Below are 20,942 nucleotides of genomic sequence, written 5' to 3'. Positions count from 1 at the left end.
TTTTATTTCAACCCGGGGATTCTCCGAAATTGTGCGCAGCGCTAGGTTTCCAAATAACATATCCGAAACAGTGTAGTTGTGTTTCTTGCTTTTTATCATTTGAAACATTTGTTGACATTATTGTAAGTTTAAATTTGTATAATACTATAACGATTAATACAGTGACAAATATTATGATCTTTAGTTTTTATCATGGGTGATAATAATAAAAAACAAGAAAAGAAAGCAACCTAGAAAAAGCATTTCACTGGAAACTCAAATGCAAGTGATTAGAAGATTAGATTCTGGTGAACGTCAATCTCAAATTAGTGCTGCATTGATTTTGGCAACTTCAGCAATAAAGACAATTCTTAAGAATAAAGAAAAAATACTGTCATCGGCAACTGCAACTGCGTCAAGCTCTACAACTAGAATTACCCGTTCTAGAAATAACATTATAGAGGAAATGGGAAAACGACTGTCTATATGGATTGACGACAAAATTGAACGCAATATGCCATTAAGCCAATCTATCATAATGCCTTCTTGACAAAAAGGCAGAAAATTGGAAACCCAGAATAGACTGAATGATCTGACTGCGTATTTTATTTGTTTTTAAAAGTATATGCGTTTATATTGTTTTTATTTTTGTAAGAAATAAATGTTTGGTTTTATTTTTATTAAAAAAAACATTATTAAATTTAATGCCTAACCATTTTTTATCCGTCTTCCCCTAACCCCATTATTTACATGTTAAGATAGCCTCGCTTAGCGCTGTTTCGCATTACGCTCTACTTCGATGGAACGTATCCCCCGCGTTAAGCGGGGTATTACTGAACGCATATTTGAGGAAAACACCGTAAAAAAATAAGCATGCTTCAAAATTATGTTTCGCTGCATTTTCTTTTTCAAAATTTGTGGTTGAATATTTTTCGTGGCCTGAGCCAATGTTTTTCCACCACAGATAGTGCCATAGAAAAATGTCTAGCAGAAGACTTTCATAGTCATAAGCCATGACTGATGAGACGACATCGAAAATATCGCGTATAAAACTTTTGATCGTACTGACATATTATAATGTCGCTCAAACATGTTATAATAACAATTTCATTTATCCTCTTCCCTAAATATCATAAACTGGATTCAAAGATTCTGATAGCTTTCTATATTGATAGAAAACTTGAAGAACCAAATAACGATTCTCTGATACCTCCTTAATGAAACGAAACTTCTTCGGGTGAAACATTTAATGACATTGTGAGAATTTATTTAAATAACAGTTAATTTTTGTTTTGAAACAACTTTCTCAATACTCTCGCTTCCAATCCACTCTTTCTCGCCAGAATTTAAATGAAGTAGTGCGCGTGTATTCTAATGAGGTAAAAAGAATTTAGTATTTAAGGGAAGGTTTTGGAAAGTGGGTGTCCGCCGATAACATCGCGGCGAAAACATCGCGGATGAAAACGTCGCGGAGAAAACAACGCAAGGCGAAAACGTCGTGCTACAAAACATCGTGGAAGAAAACATAGCAAAGAGAAAACATCGCAGTTCTAAAACATCGTGCTACAAAACATCGTCGTCGAAAATAAAGCGGTTCAAAATCTTCGCAGTTTAAAAACATCGTCATCGAAAATATCGTGGTAAAAAATAAAGTATCTACAAATCATCGCATGACGATAACTTCGCAGACATGCTTTTTTCAGATTTTAATTATTGTAAATGGCTATTCCCATAATGATTTGTGAGCGCAGTATGTAAAGAAGGATAATTTTTATTTTCACATATTTTATTAACTAATAAATGTTTGCTGAAAAAGTAAGAAGGAAACTTAAGCATAAAAAATTAAATGCAAATTATAGATTATAATTTTCATGAAAAATTACCAGTAAAAACTTTATAAAAATGATTTATTATGGCCTTTGTTAGTTAACTATGTCGGTTTAAAATTCTATTAAATGCTATAAGTTGCATTAATTTTCTATGCTTAAGTTTCATTCTTATTTTCTCAGCAAAAATTTATTAGTTAATAAAAAAGTATGAAAGTAAAAATTATCCTTCTTTCCATCTTGCGATCACAAATCAATATGGGAATATCCATTTACAGTTATTAAAGCATGAAAGAAGCATGTCTGCGATGTTATCGTCATGCGATGATTTGTAGATACTTTATTTTTTACCACGATATTTTCGACGACGATGTTTTTAAACTGCGAAGTTTTTGAACCGTTTTATTTTCGACGACGATGTTTTGTACCACGATGTTTTAGAACGGCGATGTTTTCTCGTTGCGATGTTTTCTCACACGATGTTTTGTAGCACGACGTTTTCGCCTTGCGTTGTTTTCTCCGCGACGTTTTCGTCCGCGATATTTTTGCCGCGATGTTTTCGGCTGTAACCGGAAAGTGAATGTAGAAGCAGAAAGAGAGAGTGTGTTCTGCCTCCTGAAGGCCATCTTGATATCTTTGATTTACTAGCGATTAGACTTTTGTGGCACTGAGCACTTCCAGTCGTCTTGTTACTCAGATTTTTACGAGCCAGAGCATCCCTGCGCGTTAAGCGGCTAGTAAAAAGCTTTTAGGTTAACTTAATTCTACTCTATTTTACGTTACTTATTACCTATTCAGTTAAACCAGAAGTATTGGATTTTGTAAGCGCAATTTGGTGCCATTTGTGAATGCGATATGCGATATGCGACGGAGGGCGTGGGCACCATGCCTCTACCATTGAGGTTAATTGGTATAGCTCCACGTCCACCTATATCTAGAGATACATTTTTTAATTCATATTACAACTGCATTGACATTATTTGCTTAATGTATTACTACACTTGACAATACACGCTTAACATTTAAAACACTATTACGTTTAGAACACTGTTACTGCAATACACACATACATTTTACAACTGCTTATTATGTTACACATTACAACTTTTTTAAAAGCACTATCATTAATTTCTAATACGCTCTTGCTTTTTCATCTACTCGTTTGCTTTACATTTATAACACTTTCACCTTTAGAATTCTATTATTGCAATACACATTTACTTTTACGTCTGCTATCTGCTTATGTACATTATGTTTACTTCACTTCTTCTGTTAATGACTGCATTAATTATTACATTTCAATCTAATTGCTTGAGTACACACTTACATTTACTACTGCATACATACATTACATTACACATGAGAAATTAAAAAAAAATATCATTAATTTTTAGAAACACTCTTGCTTTTACATCTAATACATCTAATACAATTTTACGTCTAATACACTGCTTCAGTTAATCACTACATTAATTATTGCGTTTCAATCTATTTGCATAATTACACACATTTCCAGCTGCTTATATATATTACATTACACATTAAAATAATTTAAAACACTATCCTTAATTAAAAAAAAAGACGCACTTGCTTTACATTTATGACATTTTTGTTCATTAAGGTGGCATTTGTGAATATATTGAGTTAATAAAGGGTCCTTTACACCCTTTCTCTGAACGTTCTCGTACTTAAGGACAATTGAAGTCAGTCCATGAATTCGTGCGCATTTTTTGGTAAATTTTTTAAATAATATAAAAAAACACTATTTAACATTTTAATCAATTATATTTTTTCCTTTATTATCTACAATGTCTCGCCCTCTTACAGGCAGCTTTTTTATGACATTGCTGTAGAAAGTGGTTTCGATGCAAAAACCCTTGAAAGTTCATTGTGTACATCCTGTTTAAAGTTTATTTTTTTTTTCCATTAAAATATTTTGTATGGCACGAAATAAGTGAAAATCACTTGGGGCAATATCTGGGGAGTAAGCAGGAGGTGGCAAAAGCTCCCAATTAAATTCACTCATTTTTTGCGACGTTGTTCGAGCCGTATGCGGTATACCGTTACCATGATGAAACAACACTTTCTAGATATTCAACAATCGTGGGCATTTTTTGATCACTTCTGAGTTTAGACGGCAAAGTTGTTCACTATTAAACTTCTGAATTAATCGTTTGATTTGTTTCTAACAGTTCAAAATATTACACCATACTCAAAAACTAACACTCAAAAATCACACCGCACTCAATTTTTCCCACTTAAAATTTTGTAAACCATTTCTGGGCAGTTCTTACACTAGTAATGTGTTCACCATGCACACTATTAATTTTTATCCCTACAGACCTGGCAGATTCACCGCACGAAAATAAGAAATGTAGCACAGAACGTTTTTACTGATTATCTATATTCATCTTCTATAGGTACTAAAATGCGTTCGATATTTACGAAAGTTGGTGATGAACTGAATATATGTTAGTCAAACGATGACAAGTTTCAACAGGTTCAAAATTGTATTGTTTTAGTAAATGCGTCGTAGTGAATTCCACGCATACTCCTAATGCCCACGAACGTATGGACTGACCTTACACATTTGACGACTAGTTAGTTTATGCTCGCTAAGAATACTGTACGTTACAATACATATGTGAAATTCTGAACTCTGGCTATTTTTATTTTGATTTGTAGACGTGAAATACTTTTCTCGATATGCATGTTGTTAATATATTAATGAAAAATTACTTCTAAATAAAGATGGCAATATTTATCATATAACTACTGCAATAATTATCAATTACTTCTACCACTGCCAAAGCTTTGTGACTTCTGTATGCAATGTAACGTATAATTAGTACTGTAATATTCTAGTAATACTTGTTAATATCACTGTATTGCGAAAGCTATTTGCAGTTTTTGGACATAATGTACATTTCTTCCTTACTAGGTTCTAACTTTCTAATCTGGATGGCTGCTGACCAGCCTATTCCAGTATCGCATTTTTAACGTTTACAATGCTGTGTATTTCTGCTAGAATTAGCTTAAGTTTTTCCTAATCACACAAACACTGAGTTTAAAAACATGGAATAAGCTGGTTACATTTTGTTTGGAAATTGTTCTACATAGAAGCTATCAGCTGCTCTGCCATTACAGCGAATTTCCTTGTAAAAGAGATGGATACCGAAAGTGCATTACAGCTGCCATTACAGCAGTGGTGCATGCTTTAAATTCAAATTTTCTACTACATTTAAGAACTATCCTCAACACATGCTTTAAATGTACCGAACGATGAATCAGTGTTAGCACTCAACATAGCTTAGAAATGTATACTTATTTCCTTACTAAAATTTTTCTTTTTAAATTCTGTTGTGTAAAAATATATGAGCGTTAATTAGTTAAAGTGGCCTTTTTTTCTATGAACTGTCCAAATATATGGATAAGACAGCTTACCGCATTCTCTATGCTTATTTCGTGGATAAGTAATTAATACTTTCTGTCAGCAGTTGCAGATCCAAATTTGAAATCCGGGCAAGGCAGCATTTTATTTTCCATAATTTCCTGCATTAAAAAAACATAATGGCATTCTGAAATGTTCTCGTAGTACAGTCTAGCCACCTCACATTTCTCAAACATTGCATCTCTTATACTGGAGCACCACTTATTTGTATTTTTAAAGACCAATAAAATTTTACATTGAGGTTATTTTTAAGAAACATGAACGTATATATATATATCTGATAATCATTAGGAAACAACATGGCAACTGTTGTGTTGACAAACTTGACATTTCCTATTTTCTCTTTCACCAATAAGTTACAAAGCATTCCTATTTCCCAAATAAATAACACGAAGAAAGTGAAAATTTAAGATCTGAGTGAATTTTAGTGATACAGACTCTTGATTTCGGTGTGCAAGGACTCAAAATAGTTTCTTATGGCTCCATAAGTATAATTTGAAAGAGTCTATCAAGAACCGAATCATCGACCGTTAAGAAGCAAGGCAGACGAACATGCAAGTAGTGAAATATGGGGAAAATCTCTAGCCTATGAAATAGAACTTTTGTAAGGAAGTCTGGATAAGATCGTAAACTAAACACAAATGTCGTAACAAGAAGTTTACTGCTCGGCAGTTCATAGCTTGCAGCCGCCACCGGAACTATTGCATCACTGCAAACTATACACAGAAAGTAGAATTAACAAGATCTTTATACCAGAAAGCAACTTTTATGTGTTTCACTGTCTTCGCAACAAAGGAAGATAGCTTTATTTCGTTGAAAGAACATCAGAAATGAAGTGAACATCAATGATCGCATGTTCTCTTTACTGATGCGTCGAGGTTTAGTTCAACATCTGATTCTAAATGTGTTTACATTTAGAGGCAGCCAGAAACGTGAGATGGTCCTTCAAATGTTATGGTACATGACGGTTCCGGTAATGCAGGTGAGTTGCTGTGGGGAGGAATAAAGATCAATGAACGTACGTCTCTATGCGTTTTTAATGGAGGATATGTGAAAGGCCAGAGATATCGATATGAGGTCTTACAACCTTATGTAAGACGTTCCAGAGGTTCATATTGATCTGACGTTTAATTTATGCATGATAATGCTATTTAAAACTAGCAAACCTTATGGATTATTTCCTTGGAAGTAAAGACATTGAGGAAACAGCGTAGCCAGAAAATACTCTAATCTCAACACGATTGAGACCTAATCGAGTAGAATCAGATGTTCTAAGCGGCGCATCAATAAAATGTATTAGAACGCATCAGTAAAACGAATGTGGATCATTGGTGTTCTCTCCATTTATGATGTTCTTTGCACGTAATAAAGCTATTTTTCTTTGTTGTGACGACAGATAAACACATAAAAGTTGCTTGCTTTCTGGCATAAAGACCTTTTTCATTAACATTCTAAATACAGTTTGCAGTGATACGACAGTTCCAATGGTAGCTGCAAAATGCAGCTTACTTAACTTAGATGTAAGTACTTAGATGAACTTAGATTGTAAGCACATTAGAATCAGATGTTGAACTTACCCTCGATTCATCAGTAAAGCGAACATTGGATTCTTGATGTTCACTCCATTTCTGATGCTCTTTGCAAGAAATAAAGCTGTCTCCCTTAGTTGTAAAGGCAGTGAAACACATATAAGTGGCTTTCTGGCATAAAAACCTTTTTCATTAAACCCTTCCGTATACAGTTTGCAGTAATACAACAGTTCCGGTGGCTGCAAGCTCTGAACTTAACTGCCGAGCAGTAATCTTGGAAAAGCAGTTACACGGAGGCATCCTGCTCTTGGATATATAAATGCCTTGAAAACCGCATTGTTGCATGTGTGGAATTTAATTTACCAAACTGTGGTTATCAGCGTTATTGCCAGCATGAAAACAAATTGTGATATCCCGTTGTAAAGTTAGGAGAGATGGCATTCCGTATTAAATTTTATAAACCTTAAATTTTTCTCAGTAATGTTTTCCTGAACTCTCCTTGTAATATATTTTTATCATTTTTATTGTGTCATGCTAGTGTTTCATACCTTATGTAGTGCTCTTAAATTTGTTTCCTTTGTGTTTATATGTTACTAGAAAGCCCGGCGGTCATACGAAATGACCGCTGTTCTAGATATTATAAATTGTAATTAAAATGATTTGTGCAAAGGTGTCTGCTAATTTAAACTGAATTACCCAGGCCAGGCGGCCAGGACGCCCCTTTGCTTACTGTCCCACAGGGTTCCCCCTTCTGCTTGCTTAATTGCTTAAAGTAGAGTGCAATGAAGGAAACTACTGGCGGTCCATTTCCTTCAGAGCCACCGCTAGCTAAATCAACCAAGGTGATTTAAATAATGAAATGTTAATTCACATGTCAAAGATCTCTTTGTACACAACATTTCTTGAGTAGATCTTTCCATCATTTTTAAGCTCGCCTTGCAGAGGACCATCCATTATTTTTAATTTTACGTCCGTTCTTTCACGAACTCTTGAACAGGCAACATGAAGTTGACCGTGTCCAAATGCAGGCTCAGGTAAAAAAATGCCAACACGCTTAAACGTTTGGCCCTGAGACATATTGATGGTCATAGGAAAGGCAAGTTTTACAGGAAATTGTCTACGTCTCAATTGAAACGGCAACCCTGTGCCGTGGCAACCTCTCACCCTACTGGCTAGTACAGTTACACAAGCAACCAATAAACTATCGGCGGCAAACAGACAGTTAAGCCGCATATAATAAAGATATTTATTTACTTCATTTTATTTGTTTTTTCATCGTTGCCGGTTTTTGCCGGTTGCATATTTCCGAATTCTATTATATATAGATGTTAAATTTATTTATTAAATATTAAATGCACGTGCTCTTGTATTTTTATTTTTTTCGGCTTTCTCATAATATTCGTCACGCGCTGCACTACACGGGGAATAAAACAATTTACAGTTACGCAAGCAACCAATAAACTATCGGCGACAAACAGTTAAGCCGCATATATATAAGATAATGTTTTGTATCATTCTATCCTCATTCATAAAAGTATAGTTCACATTTTCTGTGATATCCATGATTTTATGTGCATGTAAAAATAATCTTGGACATGAGTGGATAAACGAATAACATTAAATAACATTAAATGAATCAGGAAAAAGTATATCATCAAATGAATAGGGACTCAACATCACTTGAATTACGTGTGACTACTTTTACGTGTCCTTTTCCAAACATATAAAATATTTTAAAAGGTAATTTAAAATACTGATTCAATAAAATCTAATTTTAGAATTCCAATTTAAACACTTCTCCAATAATATTTTCTTTTGATAATATTATCTTCCAGTATACTAAATATTGATTCTATGGAGACATAAAAGAGACTATTATTTATTTTATTTATTTTTTTTTTTTTTTAAATTTTAAAGGAAAAAGAGAAACAGCTTTCCTTATGGAAAAGAAGACAGCAGCTTCTCTGGAAAATGAAAGCAGGATTCGAAAAACTAAGTACGCATCAATTTTCTGTATTTTATTATCCTATATTCTTAAGCAAGTGCAAGGCTGAAAGTGACATAAAAAATGATATAAAATCTTTTTTAAAAATTCCAGGCTTATACGTGATGTTTGTAAATCCTGAGACTTTTTCGATTCTTCTTTAGATATAGGACTGAAATTTAACAGGTTTTCATAAACCTGTCTTTTTTCAAATGAATAGATGATAAAGGAAAATTGAATTTACTTTTATCCGTGTTTATACCGCATTATTTTATGAGAGTCGGACTCATTCAACAGCGATCCTCTTGCTTATCTTTACTTTTTGCCTTGTTATCTAATTATTATAATATATTATTTAAAGCTCTCGTTTTCATGTTTGCTCTATGGCTGGTGTACTTGCTTTTAAATTGTGAAATGTGGATAACAGTTACATTCTTCAGTCCATTCAGGTGCTAGGATATTTTAAAATCAGCCGGTATATCCCCTTAAATTATGAATTCTGTGTTTCGCAGAGGGGTGTTTTAAATGGCAGGTATTATAAAGGGTGTTTGAGAAGACAAAAATGTACAGGAATAAAATCAAAACAAGTCGTTGAATTTCAGTTTGCAGTAAACGTTTTGCGTGAGCTATAGGGATAAATATTTTATACCCAGCAAAATGCCCAGTTGCGGTGAGGCAGCTTTACCCAAAACAGGGTTAGGGTTCCCATGAAGTGGCAAGAAAAGACAGGGTTGTCACATTTGAAGCAAAATCTCCCATTAGGCGATATTTGGCCACAAAATTGGCGAAATGTCACTGGCTTATAATGAGCTGGCAAGCGAATGTTATACATACTACAGTAAGAAGGAAACCGTGAATCGGTTCACTGCGCAATTCAATTTCTCTGAAGATTGTTCCACATTATAAACAGGATAAATGTAAATTATGTATATAAAATGATGCAATAAATTTTAAATATGAAAAACGGACAGATGCTGTGTTTAAGTGGATTGGGCGCATTTCATGTAGTTTTCAATATTTTTATTATTGAAAACACTATTACATGAAACTACTATTTACGAAATTTTCCCCACTGATCACAAGTGCCATATCTCAAAGATATTTTCGTATTTCTTTTAAATCCTTAACCATTCTTCGATTTGCTGTAGACCGTTTTGTAAAAAGACACAAAAGAAATATGGCTGTTTTTCTAAAGGTCCAGCATGTGCATTTAAGGGAAACTACACCATTCTTGCTTTTGGTAACTTGGCAGAAATGAACCTGCAGTTACATAGAGGCACCAATTACAGTTATACAGGGAGCAGACCCATATGTCGGCAGGTGGTCGCCAAGTTTAAAGACTTTAAACGTTTCTCTTCAAATATGGCAACAAATTTTAGTCGCCAAAGCCATCGCTAGCTTGGGGATGTCTCGACAGTTTAGAGAGATAGTTATTTACCTCAATGTTTAAGAGACTTGCCCCTGTAATCATATTTTTCCGGCAGAGCTTCGTCCTCTTCACATTATGTTACATTATGTAAACGCTAATGCAGTTTCACATATAGTTTCACTAAAATTAATTATATATGTACTGAATTAGTAACAATATGCTCAGAAACGTGTGCACACTGTCTAGAAAAAAAACGGAAAAAAGAAGTTGTAAAGATTTTGTTTTCTTTGTGGTGGATTGTGAAATCTTAGTGATTTTCAGGTAATGTAGGGCAGAATATCATTTCTCAAACACTAATATAAAATATCTAAATTTGCTGCTTCATTTATAAGAGATATTGGAACAGTTATTGGAATAAAAAATGGTTTCCTAGTGTTATTTATTATCTCTAAGATTACTTAACTATATTGATGAGAAATTATATCCCCTTATTTTATTATCATTGAGATACCCGAATTATTTAGTATCTGATGATTTCAGTATCTCTAAAATCTTGCTTTAAAATGTATTCCGTATCATAATATACTATCACCATAAAGTTTGGACAAATACATTGAACTACATACAAAGAACTTTTAAAGTCCATTTATAATGCTCATTTGCAAGGTATTTGGAAAAAGAAACTATGTCCATTCCCAATAACAAAGGTTCTTTAAATGGGGTAGAGAATTTTTTTAATAATATGTGAGCAATGCGTGTGTATTAATTCTGTGAACATAAAATTTAATTTTTTATTAAGGCCTATTATAATTAAAATTTCAATTATTTCTTCATTTAAATATAACGGTTTACTTTCTTTACATGCAAAAATGAAAAGTAAATGTTTGTGAACATATTTTATAGTTTAATAAGGTCAAACACAAATTTGATGAAGAGTAGTGTTTTTCTTACAACAGAGCCATTAGCTCTAAAACGATGAGCTTTTCTTAGTCTTTTCTTAATTTTAATCTACAATTTTAATCTACTATCTTGAATTTAAATTGTGGAGATGCTTAGCGAAAGAACAGAAAGAGAGGGAACTTCAGTCATTGAATTAGTTCTTAAATATCGTCGGGAATTTTGCCGCTAAAATTACTAAGCTTCTGGTTTTGAATTCATTCGAGTTGAATGGATGTTTTAATCTTTTATATGTTTATACAACGCAGACAGTATAAAAATTGAATTGTATTAAAGAACTTTCCCATCATAATTTTGAAATTTCTTTCATAAAATTCTCTATCCTTTTTCCTAGTAAATTCTGTGTTTCGAAGTGCAGTACTTAATAAATAAAAACACTTAGTAAACCTTTTAGAACACCATTTTGCAACCTGCCAAAGTAATCAAAATATCAGAACCCTTACCTTTGAAGTACAGTACAACTCCAATTATCCGAACTCTGATTATCCGAATCGCTTCCAGAGTTTAAGAAACGAATTAAGACGAAAACGTAGTGTTGGACAATTACCGATTTCAGACATTAAAAGGAACAAACTACACTTTTAAACTTCGTTTCATTGCTTGGAAACGAAGATGGAAGCTCTTCAAGAAAATCAGTGCAGCAACAAACAAAAATTTAGAAGATGTCATTTTCAAAGGGTTTTTGCAACAACGTTCTGTGGGGAACCCAATTTCGGGTCGCATTCTTTATGAAAACTTTTAAAGCAAGTAACGGCTGGCTAAGAAATTTGAAGTGCAGGCACGGTGTTCGTCAAACAGCTTACTTTGACCAAGATGTTCAGCAAGCAATGACGTTCAGCACTTGTAAATACTGAACAGTAAGCTATATAGCATGTACATAAAAATGTTGCCTTTTCCTTTTAATTAATTAAAAACCTCTTTTTCTTTAAAAATAAATTTTTCTCCCATTTTTAACATACGGTACATACAGTAACTAATTAAAATGTACGTAGACCCTTTCTTCGGAAAAAATCCAAATATCCGAATTTTTGATTATCCGAATAGGATCCGGTTCCAGTTGATTCGGATAACTGGAGCTCTACTGTGCTTAATAAAATATGGACGTATGGTTATTTTAAGAAAGAGTGTAAAGAAACTAGAAGCATAAACTTGTATCGAATAAACAAACATATTCTTTAGTACTGATACCAACAAAATAAATAAATAAAAGAGGAAGAAAAAGAAACGAAAAACAAATAAAAAAATATGCATTGGATTTGCACTCAATTATACGCCGTATTCAAATCATATTATTCGTATTCAATCGGCCGTAACTCAAATTCAACTGCTTAAAGTTTTTTTTTAATGTTAAAAGTGAAAATGAAAAATAGGCAGTTTTAACAACCATAACAAGTATTTAATGTTATAGCATAATTTTCGCAAGTAAGCTTTTATTAATTTACTACTGCAAAATCAGACTGTATTACTTTACGACTATCTATTAGTCTATGTTCATATTTTGTTTTCGTATGCTTTGAATGTAAGAAACTGCATTCCTATCTAGTCTACTTAAGTAAAAGGTACTTCGATTATTGTGCATTTTTCGTTTCAACTCATTACATTAATGAAAGATAATTTGGAATATGTACAGAGGCTGTTCGAACATTTTTAGACGATTTTGGTAAGCGGTAATAAAAAATCGTTTGCTGCAAAAGAAGTAATTGCAATTGTACTATGTTTTATGTTTTTAAAAGTCAAAAATATCGTCTGTGGCTTGAACGTTTCGTTTTTATTCAAAATGGCGAATTTAACAAAGCAGTGGTTCGAAGGCTACATTTACGCTCTTTCCGAAGAGAAATATGCATACTCCGTTATCCAAACACGATGTGAGAGTCATGGTTTTGTGATATCTAAAGCGTCGATAGGTAATATCATCAACAAGAAAGGAAAAAAACGTCAAATCGGAGCCTTAAGTAGGACAAAAATTCCAAACAAGTATTTAAGGAAAAAAACGGACATCTTTCGACTATTGCAAAGGTACGTTGTTTAATGTTAAAAGAAAATCCCTTTAGTCAAAGGACAGTTGCAAAATCATTAAAATGCTCGTCGATGTCCACCGTAAACAAAATGATAAACATTGATTTAAATCTTAAGAAAGCTAAAAAACGCAATGTGCATCGTCTTCTTCCAAAGCATATCGCTCAACGCAGGACACGCTGCAGAATTTCTATATGAAAAGCACTTATCCAAAGAAAAATGAAAAAACAATTGTCACAATAGATAAAGCATGAGTGTGTTTAAATGATTGTAACAAAAAAAGAGCAATTTATTATCATAAGAGAGGAGAAAAAAATTTAAGTACATGGTTAAAAGAATCGAAAGGAAGTTTTTCTAAGGGATTCATGATTGTTGCTGGTTTTTCTTATAATGGCAAGTTAAAAATAAAGAGAGTGCAAAAAATGTCAAAATTAACTCCAAATACTATCAGGAACATATTTGATCGCCAATTTTTCTGAAGGAAATACCATCGCTTTACCCACAGTGCCATCCATCTGTGAGACTCCATTAGGCGAAAGCTAGCAGTTACACATCAAAATCCACTGTAAAATTCCTAAAAAAAAAGGAACAAAAAAATGGTATCAAGGCCATACCCTTCACTGGTATCCCTACTAAATCTCCCGATAAGGGATATCAAATGGAACATTTAAAACACAAGAATTTTATGTAATTTAGTTTTGTGAATACAATATACATCGTCTAAAAAATATGTGAGCAGCCTCTGTGTTATTATATGGAAAAACAAGGCAGATTATTTGATAGTTAAAAAAATACTTTTGCAGTTTCTGTAATTTATATTTGTATGCGTAAATACCATGTTGAAAAGTTAAGGCATTGCCTCTCAGATAATAAAGAGTATAATTATATTATTATGTGTTATTATAATGATTCTTTAGAAGTTCCTGGACCCCCTGCTTCCGTCTTGTTAGAAGTGGTTGGAACGAAAGCTCTCAAAGTAAAATTTACTGAAAATGAAACAGCGAGAGAGCCAGAAACAATCGCTACCAAATACAAAGGTTTGTAGCACTTTAAATACTTATATGAGGTTTTTTTATAGCGTTTTGCAAAACTAACACAAAGTTCTAGCGAAACTAACATCAACGTTTTCCTTCTAGATGATATTTTTAAAAATAACTAGAATGAAGTGTCACGTGCCTATTTTAAATTTTTCTTGAATTAAATAAGTTGTAAAATATTACTTTATTCTGTCAACCATACTTATGTATGTAAGTATTTCTTAATCAGTTTGAAGAGAAGTTAAATGCATTGTTTGATATTGCCCTCCCTTTTCTTTACGTATGATAATATAGTTTATAATAAATAAAAGTAAATATAAATAAAAATATAAATGTGGTTATAAATAAATAAATAAATGTGCTTTAAGCACTTTGTTATAACCTTCAATGAATTGCAAGTTATTTTGAACCTTAAATTTCCAAACAAACTTTTACTGAGGATTATTCATTCGGAATTTCTTTATTTTAATATTTATTAATAATATATGAAAAGCTATTTTTTAAATTTATAAAGAATGTTAATCAAAAGTTTAAAGATTTTCAAGGTAAAGCAAAGTTAATATAGAAATATACTAACCTTTTGAAGACGGGATGGCGATTATAGTGGCCATAGAGTCCTCTCTTTGAAAAGACGGGGTTGTCCACTTTAGTAGCCATGTCTTTTTCCCCCATTTTCTAGGCTGAAAAATAGGGTGAAATGTCAAATTTGACGTCCCTGGGGTTTTAACCACTTATCTTTTTCAAAGGCATTCCTTTTGCGACATAGATGCACCCCTCTGAGAATCCATTAAACTACACACAAGAATCTTTGTTGCAAATAGGAGGTGATTTCTTAAAGGATGAAAGCATTCGGTTCAAAATTCCCCGTCCTTTGGTAGCTTTTACTACTACCAAAGGCTTGGCCTTAAAAAGCTAATCGAAACTCACATTGACATAAAGTCAAACTTTTAATATTTGTGTTCAAATTAAATGTTTAATGTTTAAATTAAGTTTAAAATTTCCATGCTTCTATTATATCGTGTCTTTCAGTAAAAATATATGAAATTTAAATTTTATATCAACCCTCTAACAAAGTTATCAGGTTCAATGTTCCGTCTTACTTTCTTCGGGAACATGCAAGGACCTGACTCGGAACAGAGAGCTTACTAAAGCTATGTTCAATAACTGTGGGAAGTAGACAGGATAAACAAGAAGGGTATACAAAACCCTTTATTTTTCTCTATTTACAATAACTTCCGTACTTCGGAATACAAAGACCCACTACTTGTGGTCTAAACGTAAAAATATAAAAATAAAACTAAACTCATAAATAAAACTAAAAAATTTGACTTTGAAATAATAAACGTGGAAGATTGGCCTTATATTAACAGGAAGCCGTATGTAGTACAGAGAACTGTGAACACTACAATACGTTTAAATTTATCAAGAGGATTAAACCTCTGGCCTGGAAGGCAACCAGCAACTGAGTAAAACTTCTAAGGTAAGCGGCCTGCTTTGACTAACTGCTTCCTCTCTCTCTCGCTTGGCAAAAAGCCACAACTTAAATACTTGGCGTTCGCCAGACAAACTTTGCATAAATACATTAACGCTTATAATTCTGGCCGGAAGTAGAAAATAAGAAGTGATAGTAAAGATTTAAAATAAAATAAACGTTAGTAAAACTTAAGATCCTTACAAAGTGTGTTTCAAATACCTGATTTTTCTCATATTATTACACATAATTAAAAAATACCAAATTTAATATGTCATTTATTAGTCTCCAAATTTACTTGAATCAGATAATTTATAATATTTGCATTCGGTATTAAAATGGAATCACTAGAAGGAACAGGATAAACTTTGGATTCCATTGACTAAAAATGTTCGGGAGATGCTTTATTCCTCTATCATTTGGTAAGCACGTTTTAACTCAGCTATTGTCCCCGAGTTACAGTGAAAATGCCTCGAAAATGAAAGGTCGTCTGCCTGAAAGATATAAAACGGACTTTAAACTTTAGTTCTGTAAGAATTTGAAAAGAATACAAAATTTATTTTACTATTATTTTAAATATAACTGTCGAGAAAACTGAACATTCTTGTGTCAACATTGAAAACAAATGTTTCTGAAAAATGGAAATTAGAAAAAAGAACATAAGTTCGCGAAAACCGCTTGAAAGAAGTTACGTGTTAAGGTATTATATGTGGCAATTCAAATCATATTTTGATGAGGTTTTCGCTCAGTGCAACGCGTCAAATATTTCAGTGAATAAAAGACAAATGAAATAACCAGCAAAAAGGCGGAAGAAATAACATCGCGAAAGGATGGCTGCTTTTCCAATGAAAGGTTGTACACTCATTTCCAAAAGTTAAGCACGAAGAAGTAAAATGCAAAAAAATCAACAAATACTGCTTTGATTCACACAAATTTCGGCAGGAAAGTAGCATATATATATATATATATATATGAAATGTAATTTCTCATACATTATTTGTTTTGTGCAGCCGGGGCAACAGGAATGAGACAAATTTTGGAATATAAAGTGGTAGGTTTATTTTAGCATCCATCTCGTAAGCGTTCTCCTCGTACCTTGAGCAGAAGCCCAATTTATACATATGTGTGCATCACGAGGCTCACCCAATCAGCGATATTAATTGAAATCACGAGGTGACGCTATCTTCTCATCAGGAGTGTTCTTAAGGACTTTATGTAATATGACAGATTTAGGAGTTTGGCGATTTGGCGGGCGCCAACAGGTTAATATATTTTATACTAAAGAAAGGATTTCGCCAAAATTTAGGAACGGGGATGCAATTTAGGTAGAGAATCGCCAACACATTATTAAGCAATATTAATAGAATTTAATTTAATCAATTGATTTAAAAATATCATTACATATATATATATATATATATGCATAAAACAAAATCAATAATTATATACGGAAATAAAAACAATATTAAATTTTTGTAAGTTATCAGATAATGACATACTGGAGACTTAAACAGAATTATGTATAAAGTTAAAATAAACAGCATAAAATGAAAAAAAGGATATTAATAGGGTATTTGATCCCCCCTTATCTGTATACAAAGTTTACACCTTGTAACCATGCTTTCAATTAGTTGGTTAACCACCGCAGAATTAAGCAATCGCCATTCTTCTTGTAGTGGAGTTTGCAGCTCAATAAGAGCGGCTGGAGGTGGGAAACGTGAAGATACAGCACGGACGAGAGCAACCCAAAGATTTTCAATGGGATTAAGTTCGGGCGAATATGCTGGCTACGCCATGCGCGCATTTCTTCACTCTCCAGGTAGTCATCGACGATGTCAACTCTATGGGGACGTGCGTTATCGTCCATTAAAACAAAATTAGGGCCAACTGCTGCAGCGTACAATCTCACAATGGGTTCCAGGACTTCATCTCGATACCGGACAGCCGTCAAAGAACACCTCGTTTAAAATTGTGCAGGTCGGTGCGGTATCCTAATGAAATCCCAGCCCACACCATAATGCTTCGGCCTCGGAATGCGTGATGTTCGGTGATGTTTTGGGACTGATTGCGTGTTCGTTGTTCACGCCATATCCTTATATACGCTTGTCATCTGGCTCCAGAGCAGATCTTGACTCATCAGTAAACATGACATTGCCCCAGTCAGACGCATTCCAATTGACATATTCCCGGCATCACTGTAATCGTGCCACTCTTGATTGGACAGATAGAGGAACACAAACTCGAGGTACCCTGGCGTACAGTCCACTCATATGTAATCTTCGGCGTACATTAACTGCGGATATCGCCTTATCAATGGACGCTGTAAACATAGATGTCACACGTGTGGAGGTCGCTCTGCGATTCCGCCTTTCTGCAATAGCAATATATCGATCTTCCGCGGGGGTTGTAACTCTTGGGCGACCGGCTACAGGTCTTCGGACAACTGTCTGTGTGGTTTGGAATTGTTTCCATAAACGTGGAATTACAGAATGATGAACGCCGAAGGAAAGAGCAACGTCTGTGATCGACTGTTCTGCTTTCATGTTCCCCACAGAACGCCAGCGCTCAGAATCTTCCATTCGTCTTCTTTAAGTCATAGAAACACGTATGTCTTGAAAAAAATTATATGAAAGTTTTAAACACCTATCAGCACTTACAATCATCTTCTGTAACCCTTCATAAGGCTGGCTTCTTATAAGACTGCCTTTTGTGCATATTTCTTGACATGAAAACTCGATTGGCTGTTACCTAACATATTTGCATACTTCCATCTACCTCTGCTTGGCTTCCGGAAATTAGCATTTTCCTCTCCGTGCTTACTTTTCGAAGTGAGTGTATAAGTTTAAATTACAACCATTGAACCTCATATCACATTATAAGTAGCGAAATTGAAATGCAAGAGTCATCAATTCATCGAAAAATGTGTATGGATATCAGTTTAATTATTTTCATTATTGATGAAACTATTCTTTTCCTTCATCTCATGTTGACAAAATCGCTTCACTATTTAAATTGCTGATGAAACGGATGGCGACGCCTTTACTCATAAGAAACGCAAAAAACAGGCTGTCTCAAAAATGAACATGTATACTGTGCAAAAAAAAGGAGGGACAGTTCTATATCTCCGTTTTACTGGGCCGATTGGCGAAATTCAAACTGCGTTTTCCGTATCTCGAAAGCTCGACTTGGGATATACATATATTAGATTTATGTATAGCTTTGTTCTAACATAGATATTTTGACACAAAATCGGATTTTTTCTGAAATAGCATACGATGTTTTTCCATATTTCGATTTTACGACTCAACTTATGCCTAGATATTAAATTTTGTAATTTTTGGTGGGAAATCTATGGAGAAATTTAAAAATTTATCTTGGCGAATATTTTTTAGCTTGTGCCAAGGACAATTCCCTTGGCGAACTTCTATATTTATAGCAACCTATTTTCCTATCCTTTATCTTCATTGTCCACGAGCGGAAAAAAAGTGATCGTTCATACTTTCAAATACTTTAACAAAATGCGTAAACGACATTTTCATTATTATCGCTTATAATAAATAATCCAAATTTGAAAACGCGCTAAAATGTAAATTCAAGTACATCTTAGCAAATTTTGAATAACAAACTCTAAATTTTTGCAGGTATGCTTAGAAATACGTCTACTTTAAGATGATGGCAAAACTTTTATAGGTTATAAAACTTGTATAGGTTATAATTCAAAATCTTTTTCGAAAAGTTTATAAGAATTATTTTAAAATGCAAGTTTTAAAAATAAATCGTAAAAAATAGGCGAATTTTAGTTGGAATGAACCTGAATTTCGAAATATGAAAAGAAGAATCAAATATATATCAAATTCAATTAATATTGAGGAGCTAAACTTTTGAGAGCTAATTTTTTAAAAACTACTCACGCGATTTTTACAAAACTTGGCAGTTTGGCGTAATTTGAGTCGTACAATCGAAATATGGAAAAACTTGTCACGTCATTTCAGAAAATGTCCGTTTTTGTGTCATAATACCTGTACTAGAACAATGCTATATATAAATCTAATACATATCCCAAGTCGCCCTTTCGAGACATGAAAATGCAATTTGAGTTTCGTCAATTGGCCCAATAGAACGGGAGATATAGAACTATCCTTTTTTATTGTTGTTTTTGCGGAGTGTATCTTGACAGTGACCTATACAGAGACTGAAAAGGGAAGGCTATTTGTGTATATATCTGCTGAACACCTCAAATTGTTAAGGTATTAAGGTTTTCGTTAGTCATAAGCTATTAAGGAGGAAAACTTTAAGGAATTTAAAAAATATTTATTAATTATTTTTAACTTTAGTTATTTATAAGTTATTTTAAACTTTTAAGCTAAATAAAATATTTAGTTAGTTATTTTAAACTTGAATTCATTCAAAAATATGGATCATATTTTTACAATCAAAATTTATGATGATAAAATTGAGTAAAACAATAATGGCACAGTAAATAAAACCACGAAAATGTTTTCTTATACATCTCATTATAAATTAAAATGTAGATAATACAACTTTCTTATTTGTATCTCAACAGGCTATTGAAAAACGTATTAACCGTGTTTTACAGTATTTTCTCTTTTGATGCCGAATGCAATTTTCAAGAGCATCATGATAAATGCGAACGAAATTATGTTCAAATAAGTAAAATCAAATTTGTAACATTTATATGAAAAAAATAGGTTATGAGTATATATTGGGAATGAATAAATATAAATTTTTAAAATAATTATTTGAAGAATTGTAATTCAACAACGCAACTGAAATGATATTCTCAAAAGAAAAAGAAATAGCATAGAATAACAACTGTGATTTAAAAATATAATATGAAATAAAAATATATGCAAAAGAGAGAAAAACATTTTTACGCTAAAGCAGAAGGAAAGGGGAAAATGTTGCCGTAAACTGAAAAATTCGCCAAATGAGTTATTCGTGGCACAAAGTAAAAAAAAGTACACCAAAGTACTTTCCCGAATGACTATACAAAATATTACAATTTTTCGTTTTAAGCATAATTTGAGTCATAGAATCGAAATATGGAAAAATTGGTTAGTCATTTCAGGAAACGTCCGATTTTGTGTCAAAATAGCTATTTTAGAACAATGCTGTATCTAAATCTAATATATATACTCAATCGGGCTTTCGAGTCATGAATAAGGCAAGTTGAGCTTTTCAGTCCGCAGAGAAGAATGGGAGATATGGAACTGTTCGGTTTTTATTTATTTTATTTTATTTTATTTTGATTGATTTTGTGACCAAAGTTCCACCGTAATTTGGAGATGTTATTAATTTTTTA

The 20,942-nt window shown here is 33.0% G+C and overlaps 1 protein-coding gene across 1 annotated transcript in view; it reads left to right on the top strand.

The window, feature by feature from the left end:
• Window positions 1-20,942, top strand: part of LOC118196712 (ankyrin repeat and fibronectin type-III domain-containing protein 1-like) — a 137,148-nt gene that overhangs the window by 56,367 nt on the left and 59,839 nt on the right. Inside the window, exons 5-6 of the mRNA XM_085823138.1 lie at window positions 8,703-8,781; window positions 14,029-14,148. Coding sequence (XP_085679264.1) covers window positions 8,703-8,781; window positions 14,029-14,148 — 199 coding nt within the window. The remainder of the gene's footprint in view (window positions 1-8,702; window positions 8,782-14,028; window positions 14,149-20,942) is intronic.

This window comes from Stegodyphus dumicola, chromosome 9 (assembly GCF_044657685.1).
Source record: "Stegodyphus dumicola isolate Sdum_Otavi_A_Nest chromosome 9, ASM4465768v1".
Lineage (NCBI taxonomy): Eukaryota > Metazoa > Arthropoda > Arachnida > Araneae > Eresidae > Stegodyphus > Stegodyphus dumicola.
The sequence above is the reverse complement of the archived record's forward strand: the minus strand, read 5'-3'. Positions and strand labels throughout refer to the sequence as shown.